General features: G+C 49.0%; 1 protein-coding gene across 13 annotated transcripts in view; it reads right to left on the bottom strand.

The window, feature by feature from the left end:
• Positions 1 to 1249: 1249 nt before the first annotated feature.
• Positions 1250 to 20534, bottom strand: part of DNM1 (dynamin 1) — a 57584-nt gene continuing 38299 nt past the window's right edge. For 4 of the 13 annotated variants that reach the window (XM_054174278.1, XM_054174273.1, XM_054174277.1 and 1 more), the window contains 7 exons: positions 14244 to 14353; positions 13490 to 13601; positions 12390 to 12401; positions 10955 to 11125; positions 10546 to 10787; positions 9937 to 10155; positions 1250 to 3154 (listed from right to left, as the gene is read on the bottom strand). In XM_054174278.1, the coding sequence (XP_054030253.1) occupies positions 3082 to 3154; positions 9937 to 10155; positions 10546 to 10787; positions 10955 to 11125; positions 12390 to 12401; positions 13490 to 13601; positions 14244 to 14353 (939 nt within the window). In that variant the 3' untranslated portion in view covers positions 1250 to 3081. Of the gene's footprint in view, positions 3155 to 7083; positions 7121 to 7736; positions 8497 to 9936; positions 10156 to 10545; positions 10788 to 10954; positions 11126 to 12389; positions 12402 to 13489; positions 13602 to 14243; positions 14354 to 20534 lie in introns of those variants that run through there. The other 9 variants (XM_054174282.1, XM_054174281.1, XM_054174276.1 and 6 more) reach the window with 6 other exon arrangements.

A 20534-nucleotide genomic window follows, 5' to 3' on the forward strand; every position in this document is an offset into this window, starting at 1 on the left:
TGGCGTGCAGGAGCAGAAGTACTGTCCAGCTGACACACAGTAACTTTGAACTGGAGCAACTCAACCACCTCTGCATCTCTGATTTGAGGAAAAAATAGAAAAATGCTTTTTAAAGGCCCTAAGCACCAAACCACAGGGAAGAGCTGTTTTGCTGGAAAGAGGACACTGTCTGACAAGGCTGTAGAGCAGGGGACAGGAGTCTGTCCTGCCCAGGAAGCATAGCTGGTGTCCTCATCAGGAAACGCCTCACCTTAGACAACCAGCAGAGCAGAGTTCTAGTTCTGCAAAACAAGGCTCTACTGTACTTGAATAAAGACATCTTTTTGCCTTCAGTTGTTCCTCAGAACAACTCTCTAACACCAGGGATAGATTGGGGGGGAGGGGGAGGGGAACATAGGACAAGGTAGGGCTAGTAATGGTTGTTGCTTCAGCTGCATAGAAGCTGAAGTTAGAACACAAAAGCATGAACACAGCGCTGGAGCACACACAGAGGAAGGAAGCAGTACAGATCCAGTCACTCAACCCACACCAGAATCTGCTATGAGTAAAATCAAATTTTAAGGAGATTCCTCAAGTCCTACAGCCAGCTGTAGCCAAGAGAGCTGCTGGGCTGAACCAGGCAGCGCTGTCACAGTGATTTAAGTGAGAAACTCCAGCACTCCTGGCCTCTTTCTGCTGGAGCCCTACCACATGGCCTTAGGGGTCTGTGGCAATCGCTGGGCTAAGAGTCAGAAAGTGTGGCTGAGGGGCAGCAGCACTCTCTGTGTGCAGTAGGTGTGCCCAGTTTATACCAGGGAGAAATCCTACTGCAGCCTGAAAGCAACTTCCCAGCAGGAGCTGGCCCTGACTGCACATCAGCTACAGGCCCAAAAGACACTGCCAGAGAAACTACAACCCCACACCCACTTGCTGTGTTCCACAAACAGCCAAGGTAAGAACAGCCAAGGACCAAGGGGTTCTGTGTGTGGCGCTCCCACCTTCTGCACACCACTGCAGCACCTCCATGCCTTGCCCCTTCCACTGGAGAAAGAGAAGGAAGTTCTGCAGCTGACAAGCTGCTTGCTACAGCTCCTGGGCACTGCTGCTGGTGCGGATCTGCTCCATCTTCCCTGTCAGTGCTAGCATCTGCTTGCACGGAGAGCTTCAAGCTCTAAGGGGTGAGAAGATCAGGGTTTAATTAAACACAGTTTGAAAATCACCCAGAGGAGGAGCAAGAGAGATGGTTTTATTCTAGTCACAGAGACCTTCCTTGTACAGAAATGAGAGTTTATTTCATCCAATAAACAAGAGTGACAGGTAGATCACAAACTGCATCACAGCTACTACCAGCACTGACACAGTTCACCCACAAGTCGGGGGCAGTACAATAATAACCCAACTGCACACAGCAGAGAATTTAACAATCAGCTCAAAAATGCAACACCAGGATTTGGTTACCTTCTGGAGGTGGGGATGTATAAGTCTATAGATATTCTTCCCCTACTTATTTCCTAAGATCCACATGGAAGCACAAATGGCTTTAAACACCTGGACATATATAGATTTTTCATCTTATATATATATATTTATAGATATTTATAACAGTACAGATATGTTTCTCATTACTACAATATATTTGTTTAACTCCTTTAAGCTGCTGGGAGAAAAAAAAAGAAAACCAAACCCAGTTTCACTACAATCACAGCTGATATGTGTGTGTCACAAGATACAGACAGAAAAGCCATGTGTGAGGTTCGCATCAGACCATTCCAGGACAGAACAGCTAAGAGGCAGGCAAAGAGTCTCAGAGGGAGCAGGCCTACAGGTCAAATGGTGGCTTGGGGCTCTCCGGGCGGGAGGGACTGGCCTTACCCGGCCGGCTGGAGTTTAGAGACAAGAAAAACAAAGAAAAAGAGGAAAAGGGAAAGGGGGAGAAGTGGTAAAACAGTAGTTAAAATACAGAAAGGAACTGGCATCAGAACAACAGAGGATCCACAACAGAAATCAAGAACAGCACTTAAGAAAGGGATCTTTGATGTGAATCAGGCTGGGCTGAAAGCCTGTGACAGAGGTGGCTCATTCAGCTCTGGCAGAGACAGAACACCTGAGATGTGCAGGGGAGACAGAGTTTGAATTCTCAAGTTGTTTGGTGTTTTTTTTTTAACACGCGTAGCATGAAAAGCAAAACCCAAACCTTAAGAAGATGAGGTGCAGTCAACAACAGTTATAAGTTTCCCTAACAGGTACCATCCACATGCAAGAAGAAAAGGCTTAGGGTAGCAGTCACCACAGCACTCAGGAACACTGAGGGACGTGCTTGGAGCAGAAATATTTCCACCAAAACCCACACAGCAAACTCTGAAAACGTTTGGCTGGCTGGCTGCAAGGGGGGAGCAGTGTACCTATTCCCCTCTCCCTGCTGGGTTCAGGAAAGTCAGCCAAAAATGATGATGTAAGACAACCGCTGGCAGGAGCCAGCGCCTCACATGTGAGACCTCTGGTGCAGGCACTCAGCCTTTGTTCTAGCAGGACTAAACTCCCCCTGCTCCATCTCCCTGCCCAACTTTGATAGAAGGTTGATTGCACTGTTCCCAGTGTGAATTTTTGCACCTCAGAAGTCAAACTAACACAGAGAACATCGAACCTGTTCCTAACAATGTCACATTATGGCGTGGGGCTTTTTGTCTAAGTCACACCTTTGTCTTAACTATGAGAAAATAGCTACAGCTCAGTCCCAGGTGCTACAGCTAACTGGTGCAGGCAGGACACTTATCTAGGCTAGACCAGGCAGATGAAGTTACTGGACAGACAGCCACCACTTGCACTTAAGATACCCCTGTGGCTGCTGTCTCCAAGGAGCCTGTGCACTGCAGGGATCCATGCCACAGAACAAGGCTACTCTAGGCTCACAAAGCAATACAGGACGCACGAGTGGAGACGAAGAGCTCGATCGCTAGGCTGGGGCTGTACAACACACCAGGAAGGGGTGGCAGGAGGCAGAGGTGTGGGATGGATGAGAGGAGTGACAGTGGCTGTGGCAGGGAGGGTGGAATGGGGAAGCTGCCAGCACAGCATTCGGCGCCAGCTGTCTACAGCCTTGAGTTATAAATCTAAGAGGGACGGTTCAGCCGGTCGGATTATGGTGGGTCGTGTAGGTGAGGCAGGGCCCCTTCTGCTGTGAAAAAGCAGAAAACAAAACAAGAGAACACACACTGTGGTTAGCACAGCAAACACAGTCACAATCACTCATGCTTCTCCACCTCGCCTGAGCCAGCAGGAGAATAAATCTGGAGGCACAAACCACCAGCACGGCTCTGCCACAGGGACCTTGGCTTCACAGCAGCCTTGTGCTGGCCCTTCTGCACTGCATGGATGGCCAAGGAAAGCAACCGGCAGCCAGCTTTGCTTTGCCCCTGGAATTTGGAAGTGCGGAGATTTACTGCCAGTGAGTGTACTGGCTCTGGAATGAGAGTTGAGAAGCATGGACAACAGTGAGCTCCTGTATCAAGCACATGACACTCACACAGAATGGATGGGGCCTCTGAGCTGTGCTGCTGCCAGAGGCTTTGGGCTGCTCTGGAGGAGCATCTTCTTCCCCTGCCCTCGAGGCTACTGCAAGCCCAAGGTTCCCAGTTACAACACATCACACTGATCTTTGATGCTAGGGACAAGCTTGCTCCTTTCAGCTCTCCAGCTCTGGTGCTCAGCAAATGCAGCTCCTACTCCTTTAACAAAAGGAACTTTGGGCATCGCTACCCCATTCCATTTCCGCTCTTGCTGGTACTTTAGGGAGGTAAGAGGGCAGCAACGTGTTTGCCCTCTGCATGCATTAAGTGTTCTAGAACCACCTTCCTGTGAGGAACTGCTGCCTCTCTCAGCTCTTTACTTGAATGACCACTTCAGGCTCTGACTACAACCTACAAGAAGTCTACAAATAAGAAGTGTTCTGTTAGTCAGTGAGTCCAATCTACATTTTTCCTTTAAAGCATGCTCCCTGCAGTGTCTGCAACCTCAACTAATGATACACTGAGGAGCTTGCTTCGATCAGAGACCCAGCTGACTGCTGGAAACAGAGAGGGCTGAGGGAGGGAGGAGAGGCAGAGGAGGGCGTCTGCACCGGTACAGTCTGCTCAGTTAGAGAAGTGTTGCTTGCACTGACTGCAAATCTGTAACCATGCTGGTAGCAGAGGAAAAGAATCTTCTAAACTGGGGCAGGCTCCCTCACCCTAGCAAAGGAACCAGAGCAGCTCCACAGTCCTGTTTATTAGCTCTCAGGAGAATTTATTGTTCCCTATCTCTTAAGCCCCAGATCGGAAAACGATTACAAGCACTTGTTCCTTGCCTTGGAAAGTCACACATGAAAAACCTTCAGACCTCAAAACATCTCCAAACGTTATCTCCGAGAGAGAAAACGTCAATGGGGACTGCAAGACCTCAACACCAACATGCCAGTCAAGTTCTTGCTCCTGCACAACAGACTCTGGGATTGAGCTAAACATGGAAATTACAAGCTCCTGGGAAGGATGCTGAAATCACACCACCTCCCAGAAGCAAAAACCTGCATTGAGACATTACAGCTGGGGGACCTGAGCCTCATGAAGTGAGATCTGAGCCTTGTCCCTGAAGGGTGCTCATGGTACAAGTGCAGCCATACCAACCACCTGATGGCTCCTACTCTCATTGTGCACTTCAGTTAAAGCCTTACAGAACTTCAGTTCAGCATTCAGGGAGATGCTGTTGCACTGTCACAGGTGTTAGAAGATGTTTTTGGAGAAGCATGAAAGACTTCTTTGCAGTTCAGGAGTTTGGACAGGTTGTGCTAACAGCCTCCATGGGCTTACAGGAAGAGGACTCCTGGAGCTGCTGGACCATGTAATGTGTGCTGGCAAGGGAGACCACCTGACCCTACCAGAACAAACTGGGCTGAAAGGAGCACGAATAATTTGCAGGTGGACAGGCTGCTGCTTTTTTGTAATGCACTAGGATTGATTTTTTTGCAGATATTTACTTCTCTAAGCACTCAGAGCATTCCAGGGGGAAGTGCTGTCACTGTTTCACATTACAGGTTGTCTCTCCATTCTGGTCTTCTGGAGACTCTTGCAGAAACTGCTTAGAGAAGGCTGAAAACTGTTTCCCAGCATAAAATGAGACAGAGAAGTCTCTCAAGCAACATCTCCCCTGAAATGCTGCTTCAGTCTGTCTCACTACCTTGCCAACCAAGCCCTTTTACATCACAAGTCACTTTCCTGTTGGGTCAAGAAGGATCAAAGCTTGCTCACAGGGACAGCCTCTGTGAGACCCAGGGAGCTCAGTTACAGTGACTGCCACTTTGAGGCAGCCTCTGGAGCCAAATCCTCGAGGTCTCTTCCAACCTTGGTGATACTGTGATCAAACCTAGACTAGAACACTGAGCTCTAGGAGCCAGTGGGGTAACAGGGAGCACTGTTGATACAGCCCCTAAGAGACAGTGGCACGTTACATTTATTCCTTAGGGCTGCAAAAGGGGTTCTGGTGGGATTTTTTATGTTGTTTGGGGACCTTGCTGTTGGTTTTGTCTCTAATTTTTATTCCCTTGGTGCTCTTTATGCCAGATTAAGAACTGAACGCCCCACAGCAGTGAGTCCCAGAATGAGGTACAGACACCAGGCAAGCCTCTTTCCCAAGGCTATTCACCAAAATACATCTTGCTAGGGCTGTCAGGGATGTCTGCAGCACGCAGGGCATGGAGAAGACTCTGCGTGCTCTAAGGCCTCTGCACACATGTCACCAGTGAGGAGGGTTGATAGATGACATTCTTAAAGATGATCACTAAACAATCACTGCATTTGATGTGGTGTGGCACCTCTCAGCTCTAGCTGCAGTTACATGCAGCAGTAACAAACATCAGTTGCTGCAAGATGGGAGCTAGATCTGAACCCTGCTGCCCAGGAATGAGGGCTTGAACTTCTGCTCTTCCTGTTCAGGATTTCAGTGCACATCCCCACCCCCCAGTTCTGTCTGCCACAATCAGCAGCAAGGGAATCTACAGGCGCTGCTACGCTGCACTTCTCCCAGTCAGACCTTTCACTTCAAAAAACAACATCCACAGGCAAAGGGAGAAAGGGCTCCAAACCCCCACACCTGCCCTGTTCTCTCTATCTCTGTCAATAAGGGCTGGAGGTTCCCAGGAAAGAGACTCCAAAGTTGCTTGAACTCATGCACACTCCTACTCTCAGCATTTACAGGGCAAGCAAGTGTGGTTAAGAATTGCTGGGCCAGCACAGTACACAGGGGTCTGCCCCAGTGCCCTGCTACATCACTGAACAAAATGCAGGGAGAGGTAGGAAAGGGAAACAGGCAGGAGCTCAGGGCAGAGTGTTTGGGGAATATGGATCACCAAACCCTTCCTGTCATGGGGGCAGGAGGTAGAGGAGAGTTTGAATGGAAGCAGAAGAGTAACCTAGAAAGCAAAGGGTCAAGTGGAGAACAAGCAAAGGGAGATTCCTTTTGTGATGATGGGACACAAGGGTAACAGGGAACATTCCATGCCAGAGTTACCCTGTACTCAGATACGGAAGCCCTAATATTAATGATCCAAACTCCTCCTGCCTTCCATGAGCACTAGGGACACAATGAGGATGGGAGCACTTCTTCAGCCAGACATCAGGATATAAGAAGAGGAGTCTGAACTAACAGCTCCCCAAGTCTCTATCTTGATCGTAACAGAGCTTGACATATCAAATCAAAACAGAGTTCATTCAGCTGATCTCCCAAGTCAGTGTGGACAAGCCAAATGAAAGACACACAGAGTTTAGACCTTGTTGCCAGAGCTCCTTCCCCCATCCCACCTCCTCTGTCTGGAAGCAGAGAAAAGGTCTTCTAGTGACCTTAAAGCAGGTACTGAGGGTTTCCCCATTTGGCAGCTCAAGCAAGCTGCTCTCTCTCTGATGAGCCAGTTCTCCTGTTCAAGACTCCTCCCTTGATGAGATCCTGGCAGAGGTGGTTCACTGGACAAGGGACTCTGTTGCTAATACAAGAAGTAGGCAGCAGAGGTGAGCTGCAGAGGGAAGGAAGGGAGGATGGGGACACAATGACTCATGCATTGCAGGGAGAGTGCAAACGTACCGTGGCTGCCAGTCCTCAGGGGTCACTGATAGTGATTCTGAAAGACAACATGAAATCAACATGGCAGTTCAGACAGTTCAAGGCAGAAGCCACACAGACTGTCAGGAAGGTGGAACACAGACACATGCACACCTCCCCCCCAGAACACAGCACCAGTGTGCAGTGCTGGGCAGGGCTGCACTCTGCCATGCATGACTTCACACACATGGCCACAGCCTCACCTTTGCACACATCCAGAACCCTGCTGCGCACAGGGGGTGCTGAAAGACATCTCTCTGTTCACACACCTACCAGCCCACTGCTCACTCACTCACCAAGTCCCCTCACACATCCAGGCTGGTGTTCAGACCTGCTGATCAGTGACAGACCTAGGTACCAGCACCCACCAGCTGGGCTATGTCAGCTTGGCTCTCACCAAAGATTCCTGCCTCTGACCACACTGAATGCTAGAGTTGAAACAAACAGCTCAGGAAATTGGGAGATAATATATGCAGTCCTGAGCACCCAAAAAGGGAAGAAGTAGGTGAAGGCTTATATTTTGAAGGTCACAATCATGAGATCAGCTACTCTGACCTCCTGAAGAATTCAAGCCATGAAGCTCTGTGAAGAGAAACCATTAATGCCATCAATAGCTTTTTCCAAAGGCTGTTATTCTCACACTTAAACCTTCTTATTTCTCCTCCCAGCTCAGCTAAGCTCTTTCACCTACAGTTTCTACAAAAAACAATTTTAAATTGAAGAGCCTAAATACCTGGAGGAGTCTCTTCATCATTTTCTTTCCCAGAGGAAATCCTCCTGCACAGCTCCAGTAAATACCTAGTCCAAATGCAGTCCTTCCCTGCACACAGATAGACCCTTACACTGTTTCTAACTTCCAGCTCCCAAAGGTGTGTATTTGGCAGTATGGACTTCCACAGCAGACAGAATAAATTACAGAAGCAGGATGGAAAGTCCTGTTTTGAGTGTCCCTAATTACACACAGGAAAACCTTTCTGTGCCAGGAAATGGGTCCTGTGGTGTTCGTACATGAAAGTGTCTACAGAACTGTGTTTGTGGGCAAAGTAGAGGGACACTGATCCTTAAAATCATCCAGCCGCCACCATGCACTTCCAGGTCACTACATGACACCAGCTCCCACGGCAAAGCCCACTCACAGCTTACACAAGAGCTCTGCTCCTCACACACAAGAGAGTGTAGCCCCTTAGCACGGGAAAAGATGGGTGTTAACAAAGCAGCGATGGAGATGGCATCCGTTCACCCATGGCAGAAGGACTTGAGTCCAAGTGCTAGCAGGGAACATTCTTATTCTATATACAGGAGAGGAAGGGAAAGAGTCCCTTGTCATTGGAAATTCTCCAGTCATCAGTGAATTCAAATGACAAGCTGGTGTCAGGATCCGGAGGAGTCTATGAACTGGAAGAATCAGAGAGGGGGATCAGAGAATGAGCATCATTTCACAGCTTCTGGAATTACACTCTCAACTCCAGATCAGGGCAGTCAGCAGCATGCAATCCAACCTACCACCTCTCCTTCTAAAGCAAGGGATGGCTCAGTTAAGTATGAATCCATTTCTTCCTCTGCTCTCATACTATTCCCTACCTTCTCCTAAACCCTTCCACCTCATGCTCAGGGCAGAAAACCTGTTCAGAGAGGCTGTGACAGATTACTTCAAAAAAGGCCAATTCATTCCAGACCACTGGGGAAATCCTACCATGATGTTTTGGTATATAGAATATCTTTCATGAGTGAAGAAATGAAACTGAGTGGAAGAAGATGGAGACAGAAGGAAGCATAACTATACTAAAACGAAAACCACAAAGCAACAGTAGATGGAAGAGCAGGGTCACAAGAAGCAAGAGCCAAAATACATAGCAGAAGCACACTGACATCCACAGGTGCCACCAGCAGGACTGCAGCTCCTGGGGCAACGCTGAGGCATGTGCAGACAGGTCACTGTGGGAGCTGCACCAAGATGCATGTGAGGACCAGGGCAAGGGCACCCAGAAAGTAAAACCATTTGCACACATCAAGCTGGCCTATAACCTCTTTGGACTCATCCACCTCGAGGCTGTATACAGCCTGGCAGAGAACACTTTCCCTCCAGTCTGGCAGCACCAGGTACGAGTGAGAGCACAGGGAGACCAAATTCCCATCACAGAAGCATTCCTGGCCCTAGGCTGCTGCCTAAGTCCTGCTCAGCTGCACACAGGAAAATCCCTCCTTGCCATACTGAAGTGTGTCTGAAGTGACTGAATAGGAAAGGAACTAAGTTTCCTAATGGAAAGCAAAGCCACGTGACTTGAACCCATTAGGCCTGAAAATGTTCAGGTTGATTACAGAAGCAACAAAACTGCCTAAAACACCCCCACTGCCCTGCCAGTGACGCTGCAATATTCTCCTAGTCGAAAAACATCTGAACAGTTTTGATGGTCTCTCCAAATCACCTTGTACTTCTCTGAGCCAGGAGCAAAGGGGCAATTTCAGATTTTGGGGAGCCCTGTGCAGAGGGGAACTCCCTGGAAAGGTGCATTGCCACTCCAGTCCTGTGACTGTTCTGGTGACCACCTTCTCCCTTGTGAGCAGAGGCACCAGCAGATTGCTTTAATAAAGCCCTCAAGCATGCAGCCCTCTTTCCTCAAGCTCTGCTCAGAGCAGAGGTGCCATTCTGCTCCCAAGAGCTGCCTTGGCATCACCACATCTGTACAATAAAATCTCAGTGGATGAAAATACTCCTGCCTGTGAGCCCAAGAGCGTACCCACACCATGCACTCCATTCTCCTGTGGCCCAGCCAGGCGGACCGCTGCCCAGGCTGCTGGCCACAGCCCACGTGCGGCGCAGTGTTCAGGACTTACCTGGGAACACCAGGAGGAGCACGATTAGGCCGAGAAGGAACCTGAGGTGGGGGCCCAAAGGGATCAGGAGAGGCACCTGGCCTGGAGGGCACAGGGGGGGCACCACCCAGGGTGGACCCACCAGCAGGAGGTGGTCCAGGAGCTGGGCCTCGAGACCCAGGTCTGGCAGGGGGAACTGCGGGAGCCCTCCTCTGTGGCGTGGGGCTGGATGTAGGAGACCTGGCAAACAAATGGAGAAATTTAACTGCAGCAACAGCCCTGGGATCCCTCTGTGGCACCATCAGGTCCCCACATGATGTCTTTGTGTTCCTTCTTTTAGTTTCACGTCGCTTTATGCGTCATCCTTTAGCTTTCAAAGCTAAAGTTGCCTTCAAAGCTATTTCAGGTCCCACCTAACCCAAAGGCATAGAAGCCTCCACCTCCTCTGTAAAGGTGCAGCAGCCCTACACAGCTTTCACGGCCCAGGAGCCTCCCAAACAATCTCAGAACTCTTCACCCACAGGGAGAAGAGGGCAAGAAGAGGACTCCCTGTCTCAGTAGGAGGCCCCAGCTAGCCACCAAAGAGGCGTCAGGCAGGTCTGTGGGGCTCTCCCCCTGAGCCTCTGGTACCTGCGTCCGGACGGTACGCTCTGCACCTGCAGCCAGGAGTCGTCCACCGGTGGGGGCATGGGGGTGCTGATGGTGCTGGTGTTGATGTCCCCGATGATGTTGAGGGCTTCTTTCAGGGCGTGGTACATGCGCAGCATCTCATCACGCCGCTGGGCCTGCTCTGCAGACTCCTCCATCAGTGTGTTCTGGTCACCACAGGAGTACAGGTTGGCCAGCAGCTCTGAGTGGATAAAGTCCTTGGTCTGCAAACAAGTGCAAAGAGGGAATCAGTTCCCGTCTTCCCCAAACACTCCACTCTATCCACACCTCTTCTTCCTTCTGAGCTGCATTCCATTTCCTTCCTTCCTTCTCTCCCTCTCCACTTTCCCCACTTCCCTGCCTCCCCACCTCCCTCGGCCACGGCAAGTACATTGTTTATCATGAGGTGCATGATTGTCTTCGGCATGAGGTCTCTGATGGTTTTGTTGACAATTGCCATGTAGGAATCCACCAGGTTGCGGATCGTTTCCACTTGTCTCTCCAGCTGAGGGTCCATGGAGTGCATGAAACTGTCTGATCCATTCTCCTCTGCTTCACTGGCCTGCAGAGAACAGCAGAAACAGATTGGTTCTTCAGTGTAACACAAAATCAGCTTTTGATGAGAGAGCTAAGAGAAGAAGGGAACAAGCAAGAAGCACATGCAATAAAACTTCTTGAAACTTACACTTGGAGCTGTGAGAATGCACAGCTCAGCCTGTATAGACTTCTTCAGGACAGAGCTGAGAAGCTGTAACAATAAAGCTGCTCTCTTAGCAGAAAGCTATTACACAAAGGTGAAAGGCAAGAGGGGCTCCTGAACAACATCCACAGTTTATGGCTTCAGTGAATATTCAAAGCTTTATTTTTACTTTTAATGTGTACAGCTTCCTGAAAGATTCTTTATCTGAGCTGGGTTTGCCCAGATTCAGTTTAGACCTGGGAATCATTCACCATAAATGAAGCCTTGGAGGCTCTGACACACTGCATCTTTATCCTCACTATACAAATGAGGGAACTGATACATAAAGTAACTGCTCACCTCAGTCAGACTGCTAACAGAGGGAGTAAATTAGAAAACCTTCCTGACCACTTCAACTGCAAATCCTGCATCATAAGTCATAATTCTTTCAAGCCATGCAGAATAATTTCTTCCTGTCTGCCTGAAATGCACTGTTTAGCTTTCTGCGGGATAAAACCTGGACTGTGCTGTTTGACAAGAAGCAGTCACCAAGGCTCATCCATTTGGGATCAGTTTCAAAGCAGTAAAGCACCAAAGACTGCTGTCTTCCTCAATGCTTATTTAAAACCAAAACAAACCACAAAACAACCCAAAAGGCAATCCCCCTTAATTTTACAAAGAAAAAGGTCTTTCTTTTAAACTGTCCCAGTCTGAAGGATTTGCAGCAGTGTAGGCAACTGCTTAGCTTTTGTTTTGGGGAGAAAAACATATGAGGAAGGGCAAGTTCTTTTGCTCATTTGAGCTATTCCTGGGAAGATCTTACACAATGAATGAAGAAATAAAAAGTCTCAGTGAGAGATGAAGGAAGCGGATGTCTAACAGGACAACTTAAAAAAATGAGGGTCAACCCCCCCAAAAAGTAAGTTTGCAACAAGATTCAGTCATACAAAAAGGCAGAAATTAAAAAAAAGCAAAAAAAAAGGAAAATTGAAGACAAGAACAGAAACGAACAGCAGTGACCAACAGAAAGTACAAAGGAGGAGACAAGCAAATGCCTCTCAGGAAACTGTGACAAAAGGTAAAAACAAGAGGGAACTATTTGGTGAGAGCCCCAGGGGGCAACACAGGCAGATAGGGTCAGACTTACTTTGTCCTTGTCCTGGCAGGCCAGTTTGAGCATATGTGGAAAAAAATTAAAACAAAAAGGGACAAAAAAAAAAGAAGACGACTTAGTTGGTCTCAGGACGTGGAGAAGATGCCATAACCGCACCGAACAAGGAAACTACTAAAACACATCAACGGATTGTCCTGGAAAAGGAACAAGTGAACTGCTCAGCTGAACTGAAAATTCAGATGGGATGCTCTTCAAAGGGATCTGTAGTGTTGGCAAAGGGCAATTTACTTACCTGCAAGGGCTGTTTCTTATTCGTTATCTAGGGTTTGAGGCACTCAGCCTGGCAGCACTCCCATCTGCACACCAAAGTGGCACATGGCCTTTACCAGCATGCATTTAAGAGGCCCTGGCTGGTCCAAAGTCATGTCACTGGTAAGGTCCAGTCCCTAATGCTCTTTTTTTAACATCACCTCAGTTTGTCAGGAAAAAAAGACAAACCCCACAACCTTCGAGTGTAACAGGAAAGATGAATGCAAGAAGTCTATTAGAAACAGCAAAGAGATTCCAATTACCACTCTTCTAATGAGAGCTGTTTGCAGCAGCTTCCTCTCACAGAGGAAGGGTTCGAACAGGCACCTGCACCACCCTTCTCTAGAACAGGCTTTGAAAGGAGAGCATAATGCGGACAGCAAGGGTGGTGGGACAAGGCTAAGGGAAGAGGTAAGAGGTCTTGTTACAAGTAGCATATTAAGATACCTGCCAAGCAAAAGAAAATTTCAAAGGACATCTCTTTGCAATTGCATGTGGAAAGGGAGTGGGCACAGACCACTCAGTTAAATGTCCTTCTCATATTGGGAACTTAATGCCACAAAACAAGAGAGCTAGAAGGGTTTACCAAGGCAACCTCTTGCTACTTTATCTCCCATCTGAAGCGGGCAGTTGCTTTATCCCAAGTTTCCTTAAAGGAAACACCAGAACATACCAAAAGTTTAAATTCTGGTTCCAAAATACCCTCACCTCAGGAATAAGGAATAAACCTTCACATGGCCTTATTTTTAACACAAGAGGATACAGCTACCCTTCTCAAGACGCAGCCGTGCTCCCTCTCATCCTGCTGCTCTGCTGTAACTTACCCCAACACGCTCTGGGTAGACTCCTGCACGAAGGAAGGAAGCCTTCCAGCTATCCACCTCCTCCTGGGTCTCACAGGCCAGCTCCAGCTGCCGGTAGTCCTTGTAAACATTCCTGAAAGGCAAACCATTTATTCTCCTCTATTGCAAAACAGAGATTTGCCCATACCTGGCAAATAAGTCAATGACCAGGGAACCTTCCTATTATTTAAAGGTAGATACACTTAGCCTCTTGCTAGCATCCTCATGAAATTTTTATTTTTCATGAGCAATATTGCCCCAGATCAGTTGTGTGTGTCCCTACCTTCAGCCTCTAGTCCTGCCCTTAAAAGCCTCAGCTTCAGCCTGGCCTGGAAGAGATTCCCTTTTCAACTCTGCTCACAGGGTACCCAGGCTGGCAGGTCCCTCAGTCTCCTACAGCTTTCCCTGTACACTCACCAAGAACATTTGTTATATATATATATACTCCAGTCACAGCCAGACCCAGGAAACCACAGCAAATAGATGAAGAATAAGGTTATGCTGTAGACCATGCATGAAGAATGAAAGTGGTGCACATCTGGAAGACCAGAAGAAATGAAGCCGTATTTCCTTTTCTGAAGGTCTTCATCTCCTTGGAAATGCACACCTCTCCTGGACAGCTGTTCCTCAATACTTGTCTCTGCTCTCTCCTATCCAATATTACATAAAGTCTGTCCTTCAACAGACTACTTTTAATAAAGCCTCACCAGCTTGGCATGTTGAGATGTGAGCATACCTCTGTTCAGTGTTGAAGAGAGCAAAGATGTGCTTGCTGGACATGAAGCCCTTCTCAACATCTCGCAGTTTCAGGTTATCCACTGGTAACATATACTTCTTCTCCTTCTCCTGGAAAAGGGATCACAAACCAGTCACTCACTGCTCCAGCCCAGCCTCTACCCTGCCAGCACAGGAGTCAATTAGTACTACCAGAAAGACATTCTCAACCTGGGTCCTCTGGCCCCTTAAGTGTGTGAGAAAAGGGAACCTCTAGAAAGAGGGTCTGTACTTCCTGACTGCTTTGTGACATGGCTGAACAAGCCTGCCCCATTCACTCCTTCAGGAGCAGACACCAGCATGGTGTTGTCCCAGCTTCCCAGGCTGTGGTCAGCATCGAGGTATTCACTCTTGCCAGCAAGGGGTCAGTCAGCACCAAGACCCTCACCAGCCACTTGACACCCAGAGCGAGTGTGCCTGGGGAAGGCTTCTGATCCGTGTTCTCAGGACAGCATTAATGGGGAGCAGCATCGCTGCTGGTCAGAAAAGGAGCAAGCAGCCCTCACAACCCCACTGCTGCCGCCTCGGTGTCTTACTTGGAGCACTACAACTCTATAGCCAGGGTCAGGAGAAGGTGGGCACAGGATGAAGCAGCTAAGCAGCTGGTTTGACACACAAGTTCTGGGTCAGCTGAAGATCACCTTCACTGAAGGTGACTTTTCTGCTTCATCTTGTCGCTGTCCTACGCTCTCGTTGGTTACCGTGAACCCTTTAAAAGTATTAGAATAGAATAGAATAGGATAGGATAGAATAGGATAGAATAGAATAGAATGGAAGAGACCTTCAAGATCATCGTGTCCAATCTATCATCCAACACCACCTAATCAACTAAACCATGGCACCAAGCACCCCACCAAGTCACCTCCTGAACACCTCCAATGACGGTGACAACACCACCTCCTCAGGCAGCACATTCCAATGGGCAATCACTCTCTCTGTGTAGAACTTCCTCCTAACCTCCAGCCTAAACCTCCCCTGGCACAGCTTGAGACTGTGTCCTCTTGTTCTGGTGCTGCTTGCCTGGGAGAAGAGACCAACTTCTTCCTGTCTACAGCCTCCCTTAAGGTAGTTGTAGAAAGCAATAAGGTCACTCCTGAGTCTCCTCCTCTCCAGGCTAAGCAACCCCAGCTCCCTCAGTCTCTCCTCACAGGGCTGTGTTCCAAGCCCCTCACCAACTTTGCTGCCCTTCTCTGGACACACTTCAGCAAGTCAACCTCCTTCCTAAACTGAGGGGCCCAGAACTGGACACAGGACTCGAGGTGTGGCCTAACCAGTGCAGTGTACAGGGGCAGAATGACCTCCCTGCTCCTGCTGGCCACACTGTTCCTGGTGCAGGTCAGGATGCCATTGGCCCTCCTGGCTGCCTGGGCACACTGCAGGCTCATGTTCATCCTACCATCAACCAGCACCCCCAGGCCCCTCTCTGCTTGGCTGCTCTCCAGCCACGCTGACCCCAGCCTGTAGCACTGCACGGGGTTGTTGTGGCCAATGTGCAGAACCCAGCACTTGGATGTGTTAAATCTCCTGCCCTTGGACTCTGCCCATCTGTCCAGCCTGTCGAGGTCCCTCTGCAGAGCCTCTCTACCCTCCAGCAGATCAACTCCTGCCCCCAGCTTGGTGTCGTCAGCAAATTTACTGATGATTGACTCAATGCCCTCGTCCAGATCATCAATAAAGATGTTAAAGAGCATGGGGCCCAGCACTGATCCCTGGGGCACACCACTAGTGACTGGCTGCCAGCTGGATGTGGCATCATTCACCACCACTCTCTGGGCTCAGCCCTCCGGCCAGTTCCTATTAGTTAAGCAACAGAAGACCAAACACCAGGTCTGACTACAATATACAGGTTACTGTAGGGTTACCTGAAGACTTTCTGTGTTGAAAAAAATAAACTCTGCTGATTAATGAAAATCTCATGCTCTGAATGATCAGAAAGGGAAGTGACAGGGATAGGTCACTGCTTGGTCAGCGTCTGAAATTTCACTGACCAGCCTACGACAGCTTGGAGGGACCTGTTTTTCAGAGCAACTGCATCCACAACCCCTCTATCTGCTTCTTACAAGGCATCTCCAGCTGAACACAGAACAAGGCATACAGAAACCCAACCTCAACATTTTTGATGTTAGACATCACCCTTTAACAAACCTTCTCTTAACTGCTCTATGCGCAGTCAGGACCAAAGTCAGAAATCATTCTCCTTGCTTGGTGTCAGGCCTGGGTCCACAGCAAATCACCAGAAGCGAGCTTGGTTCAAGGCCCCATTCGGAATGTCCTACTCCAGCTGGGTACCATTCCCCAGCACAGCAAGAGAGGGAGCCAGCACACCGGCTCCCGACGGCATCATGCAGCCGTCCAGGACCGAGAGGGAAACAGCACGCTCCTGTGTGCAAGCATGCGTGGGACTGCCCTCTTGTGAGCATCGTCTGTGTTTATAGACTTTCCTTGGATGGAAACTACAAAACGTGACAGCTCTCAGGGGAAACAGGAATGGAAAACAGTCAGTGAGCAGGGATCCTGAGGAGCAGATCAGGATCACAAAGCTGCTGAGCTCAAACACTCAGAGTGTGGCAAGCCCAGCCTAACATTCTCTTCAGCTGCAGTTAAATCAGCTTGAGTTTGCTAAAGATACAGAGACTACACAGCTCAGACATGCCCCAAAGATCAAACTGCACCAGTCCATTACAAAATTTATGCAACAGGAATATCCCTGAAGCCAGCATCTGGAAAATAGAAGAGATCACTTGGGTAGCTGCCCAACTCTCCATTCTCTCTCAAAGATGTCAGGCTACATAAGCAGAGGAGATCTTCCAGGCAAATTTCCCTGGATATTTCAATGTTGTTGATCAGTCCAGGTGAGAAGTGGGTGAGCGTTTGTGTGACTGGACTTCTGTCAGCCAGGTCCTGCTGTCAGAGTCACACAGACCACTTCAGGCTCCAGAAGCCATGAACAGCTTCCACTGCTACCTTGGGTTATTATTATGCTGGTTTGGTTGTTCTTCAGGGGAAAAAGTCAAGAAGGTAAGGGAATCCCCTGTCCCTTGCCAAGCTTTTGACTTTCACGTCTTCCAAGTTCTTGCATAAACACTGCTGCATGATCAAGATCTCTCCATACACCAGAAGCAAGAGGCCTGCATCTGCTTTACAGCAGACCATCAGTGCTGGGACTCTGAGGCAGGAAGAGAAACCAAATGGAGGACACTGGCACAGGGCAAGGAACTCCTATCCCACGCCTGCTGCAGGGCAATGCACACTATGACTGGCCCAGGCTGCTCTCCATTTCCATTCACCTCTCCCCCTCCCAGTCCCCCACCACTTCAGGCCTTCCAGCTTCTCAGATTTCAATCCAGCCTGTTTTATATCAACACTCTGACTTCATTTCCTGAGTGTAGAGACAGGAAAGTGTGGAATGAGCTGCCAAGGGCTGAGCCTCTCAAAACTCTGGCGGAGCCCTCTGCCCATATGTTAGCAATCTGGCAGTATGTGCTCTGGCTGAATAGCATCCTGGCCAAGGGGGGCAAAGGGCTTCTCTCTCTAGCTTTCCAGACTTGGAGGATGGGAAGGAGAAGGAAGAACCAGCACACACTGAAACACAAAAGTAGTTTATGAGATACTATATTCAAAGCCCTCAGCCTGATCCCAAGGGGCTGATGCTGCTCACAAGATAGCGCTTCTATAAGTAGAAAAAACAAACCCCCAAACCAACCAACCTAACAAAAACAAAACCAAAAAACAACAACAAACACCACAGGGAAAATTCTCTCATCAGCAGAGCCTTGGTTATGTAAAAATGGACTGTTGAGTGCAAGTTCATCTGCAGAGCCACGAAGCCAAGGACGGGCAGTGAAGTGTCAGAAGTAGTCATGCAAAGCAGCATCTGGATGCTCCATGCTGGCTAGGGAGCGTAGGCCTGACCCAAAGCATTTCCTCCACTCGAGCTGCCTCAACAGCAAGTTTATTTTTCCTACTCTGAGATACATGTGAAACGAAGCTGACAGATGCCTGTGTGGGCTCCCCTAAGGTTGGAAATTGGCACCTGCAGTACAAGAAAGTATTTGGCAGAATTATTAGGTCTCAGTTTGCTTTTATAAGACAAACTAATTAAAGGTTTCCCTGTAGTTGTTCAGACAAACACCTCCTGCACAGAGACAGGGACCTGTAGATATGGGAGAAAGAGCACTGCCACTATTCTAATCGGTGACCATGTGAAATTAGGACACTTCATCCTGCTTAAACCTCTTCATCTCCTTTCCTTCTGGTAAGGTGTAAAGCACTCTGGTAAACAAACCTGGCCCAGAGCTGCCTGGAGTCTCAGTGAAGTTGTGTCAAACAAGTGTACAGCATCTTGTGAACTCCTGCAAGGAACTCTACTCAAAAAGTGTTACCATCATAGCTGATAATATGCACACTGCACGAACGCAGACACACCGCAAGATTACTGGGAAGAAATCTGAAAAACAGCCTGCAGCACTGGAAAGCAAGTTAGCTGAGCACTGAGCTGAACCACCACATTCCCAACCCCCCTTCTGCTTCTTGTCTGTGCGAGGAAAACAGACATCAGAGGAGCTGCGAGTCCTCCAGTGAGCCCTAAGTCCTACCACAAAATGTATGCATCCTGAGACCACCTTTCCTAAACACAGCCCTCCTGGAGCACTTAACTTTTACCCCCAGAGCAGAACTTACTGGACAATGCAACCACTGCTCCAAGCAAGGTGTAAGGGCTTGTTTACACCAGAAAGTTGCACTGCTTTAACTTAACCAACACGTCCTAGGATATTTTTTATAGCTGATTAAATTCAAAAGCTCTATGGACACAAGGCCTGGACTTGTGTGATTCATCAAAAGCACTGCTGCTGGCTCTAAAAGCACAACAATGGCAATCAATTTGCTTGCACAAAAAGAAATATTTTTCATTCCCATCAAGTGAAATGCTGTACAGAGTCAACCCTGCAGCCAAGTGCAGCCCTGGGAACCACCCCAGGCTCCATCAGACAGCACAAACGGAAACTGAGTAGCTCAAGAGGAGCTACAGTGCCTAAAACCTCTCAAAGGTCACGGCAATGCCCACCATCCCTTGCAGAGGACTGCTGGCATTGCTTCCCACACCGATCCCCGTGCCAGGGCAGGCATGAACCACCCCAGGTATTTGACTTGCTTTGATGTGGTTAAGCGCAGCACAAATGCAAAGTGCTGCACACCTCCAGGAACAGGAGGCTGCTTACCCCTCCCCAGTGCATGCTGAGAGCCAAAGGGGAGTTCTGTGTGTTCCTCTTTTTGGCCACAAATCTCAACTGTTACCAACATGCACACAAGAGATGGGGGCCGTGTGGGTCACATAAAGCCCTCTTTATCCCTGCAGCACCAGGGAGAGGGAGCAGCCCGCAGGGGCCAACATCTGGAATTGCTACAGGGCGTGGGCGCTGCAGCCAGCAACGGCATTCCTCCAGCATCCACACGGGCAGGGACCCTTCCTTTCCCCCACACAACCCCAGCCCTCAGCTGCCTTTGCTTCCTGCCAGCCTCCGGCCTTCCCAGCAGCCAGCAAGCTCCTCCCTCGAGTCTAGTTAGCTTTCCACTGCCACGTCAATTGAGGCAGAAGGACAGAAGGGAAGCAAGAAGGGAGGGAGCAAAAACCAGAAGAGGGAGGGAGGCTCAGCAATGCCAGACATAATGGGGAAAGAAAAAGAGGGGATGTGGATTGCTCCCGCAGTAGCCTGAGACGAGCTGCAAAGGCATCTGGCCAAGGTGGGTCAAAGACACCTTTGAAAGCTTAGAAGCAAGGCTGGTCCTGTTTGCTCTGGACCCCAGGCAAAGGGCTGATCTACGGCACAGGACTGGGCAGAAGGAGAGGAGGGTGCATGGGGCCTGGGAATCCTCCCACACAGCTCCTCAGGGAAGAAAAGGAGTTGAATGAAACAAGTTCTGCACACCTGGGTGACAGCCAGAACTTCACAGCATCTCCTCCTTCAACAGCAGTAATTGATTTTATTTTTTTTCTCCCTTTCTTCTCTCTTTCTGATAAGGTGCAGCATACCCCAGGTGGAAGCCAGGTACCACCCTGACACCAGCACTGCAAGAGGACAGAGCTTGGAAGCTTGCTCCAAATTGGAAATACTTCTTCTTTCCAGTTGCCACAGGAGGATGTTTTTTCCTTCAAGACTTGGACTTTCTTTCAGCCCAGCTGTGACTCCAAAACCCCATCCCAAAAGCAGGGAGAGGAAAGGACAAACGAGCTGCTGGTAGCCGGAGAGCAGAT

This window comes from Dryobates pubescens, chromosome 29 (genome assembly GCF_014839835.1).
Source record: "Dryobates pubescens isolate bDryPub1 chromosome 29, bDryPub1.pri, whole genome shotgun sequence".
NCBI lineage: Eukaryota > Metazoa > Chordata > Aves > Piciformes > Picidae > Dryobates > Dryobates pubescens.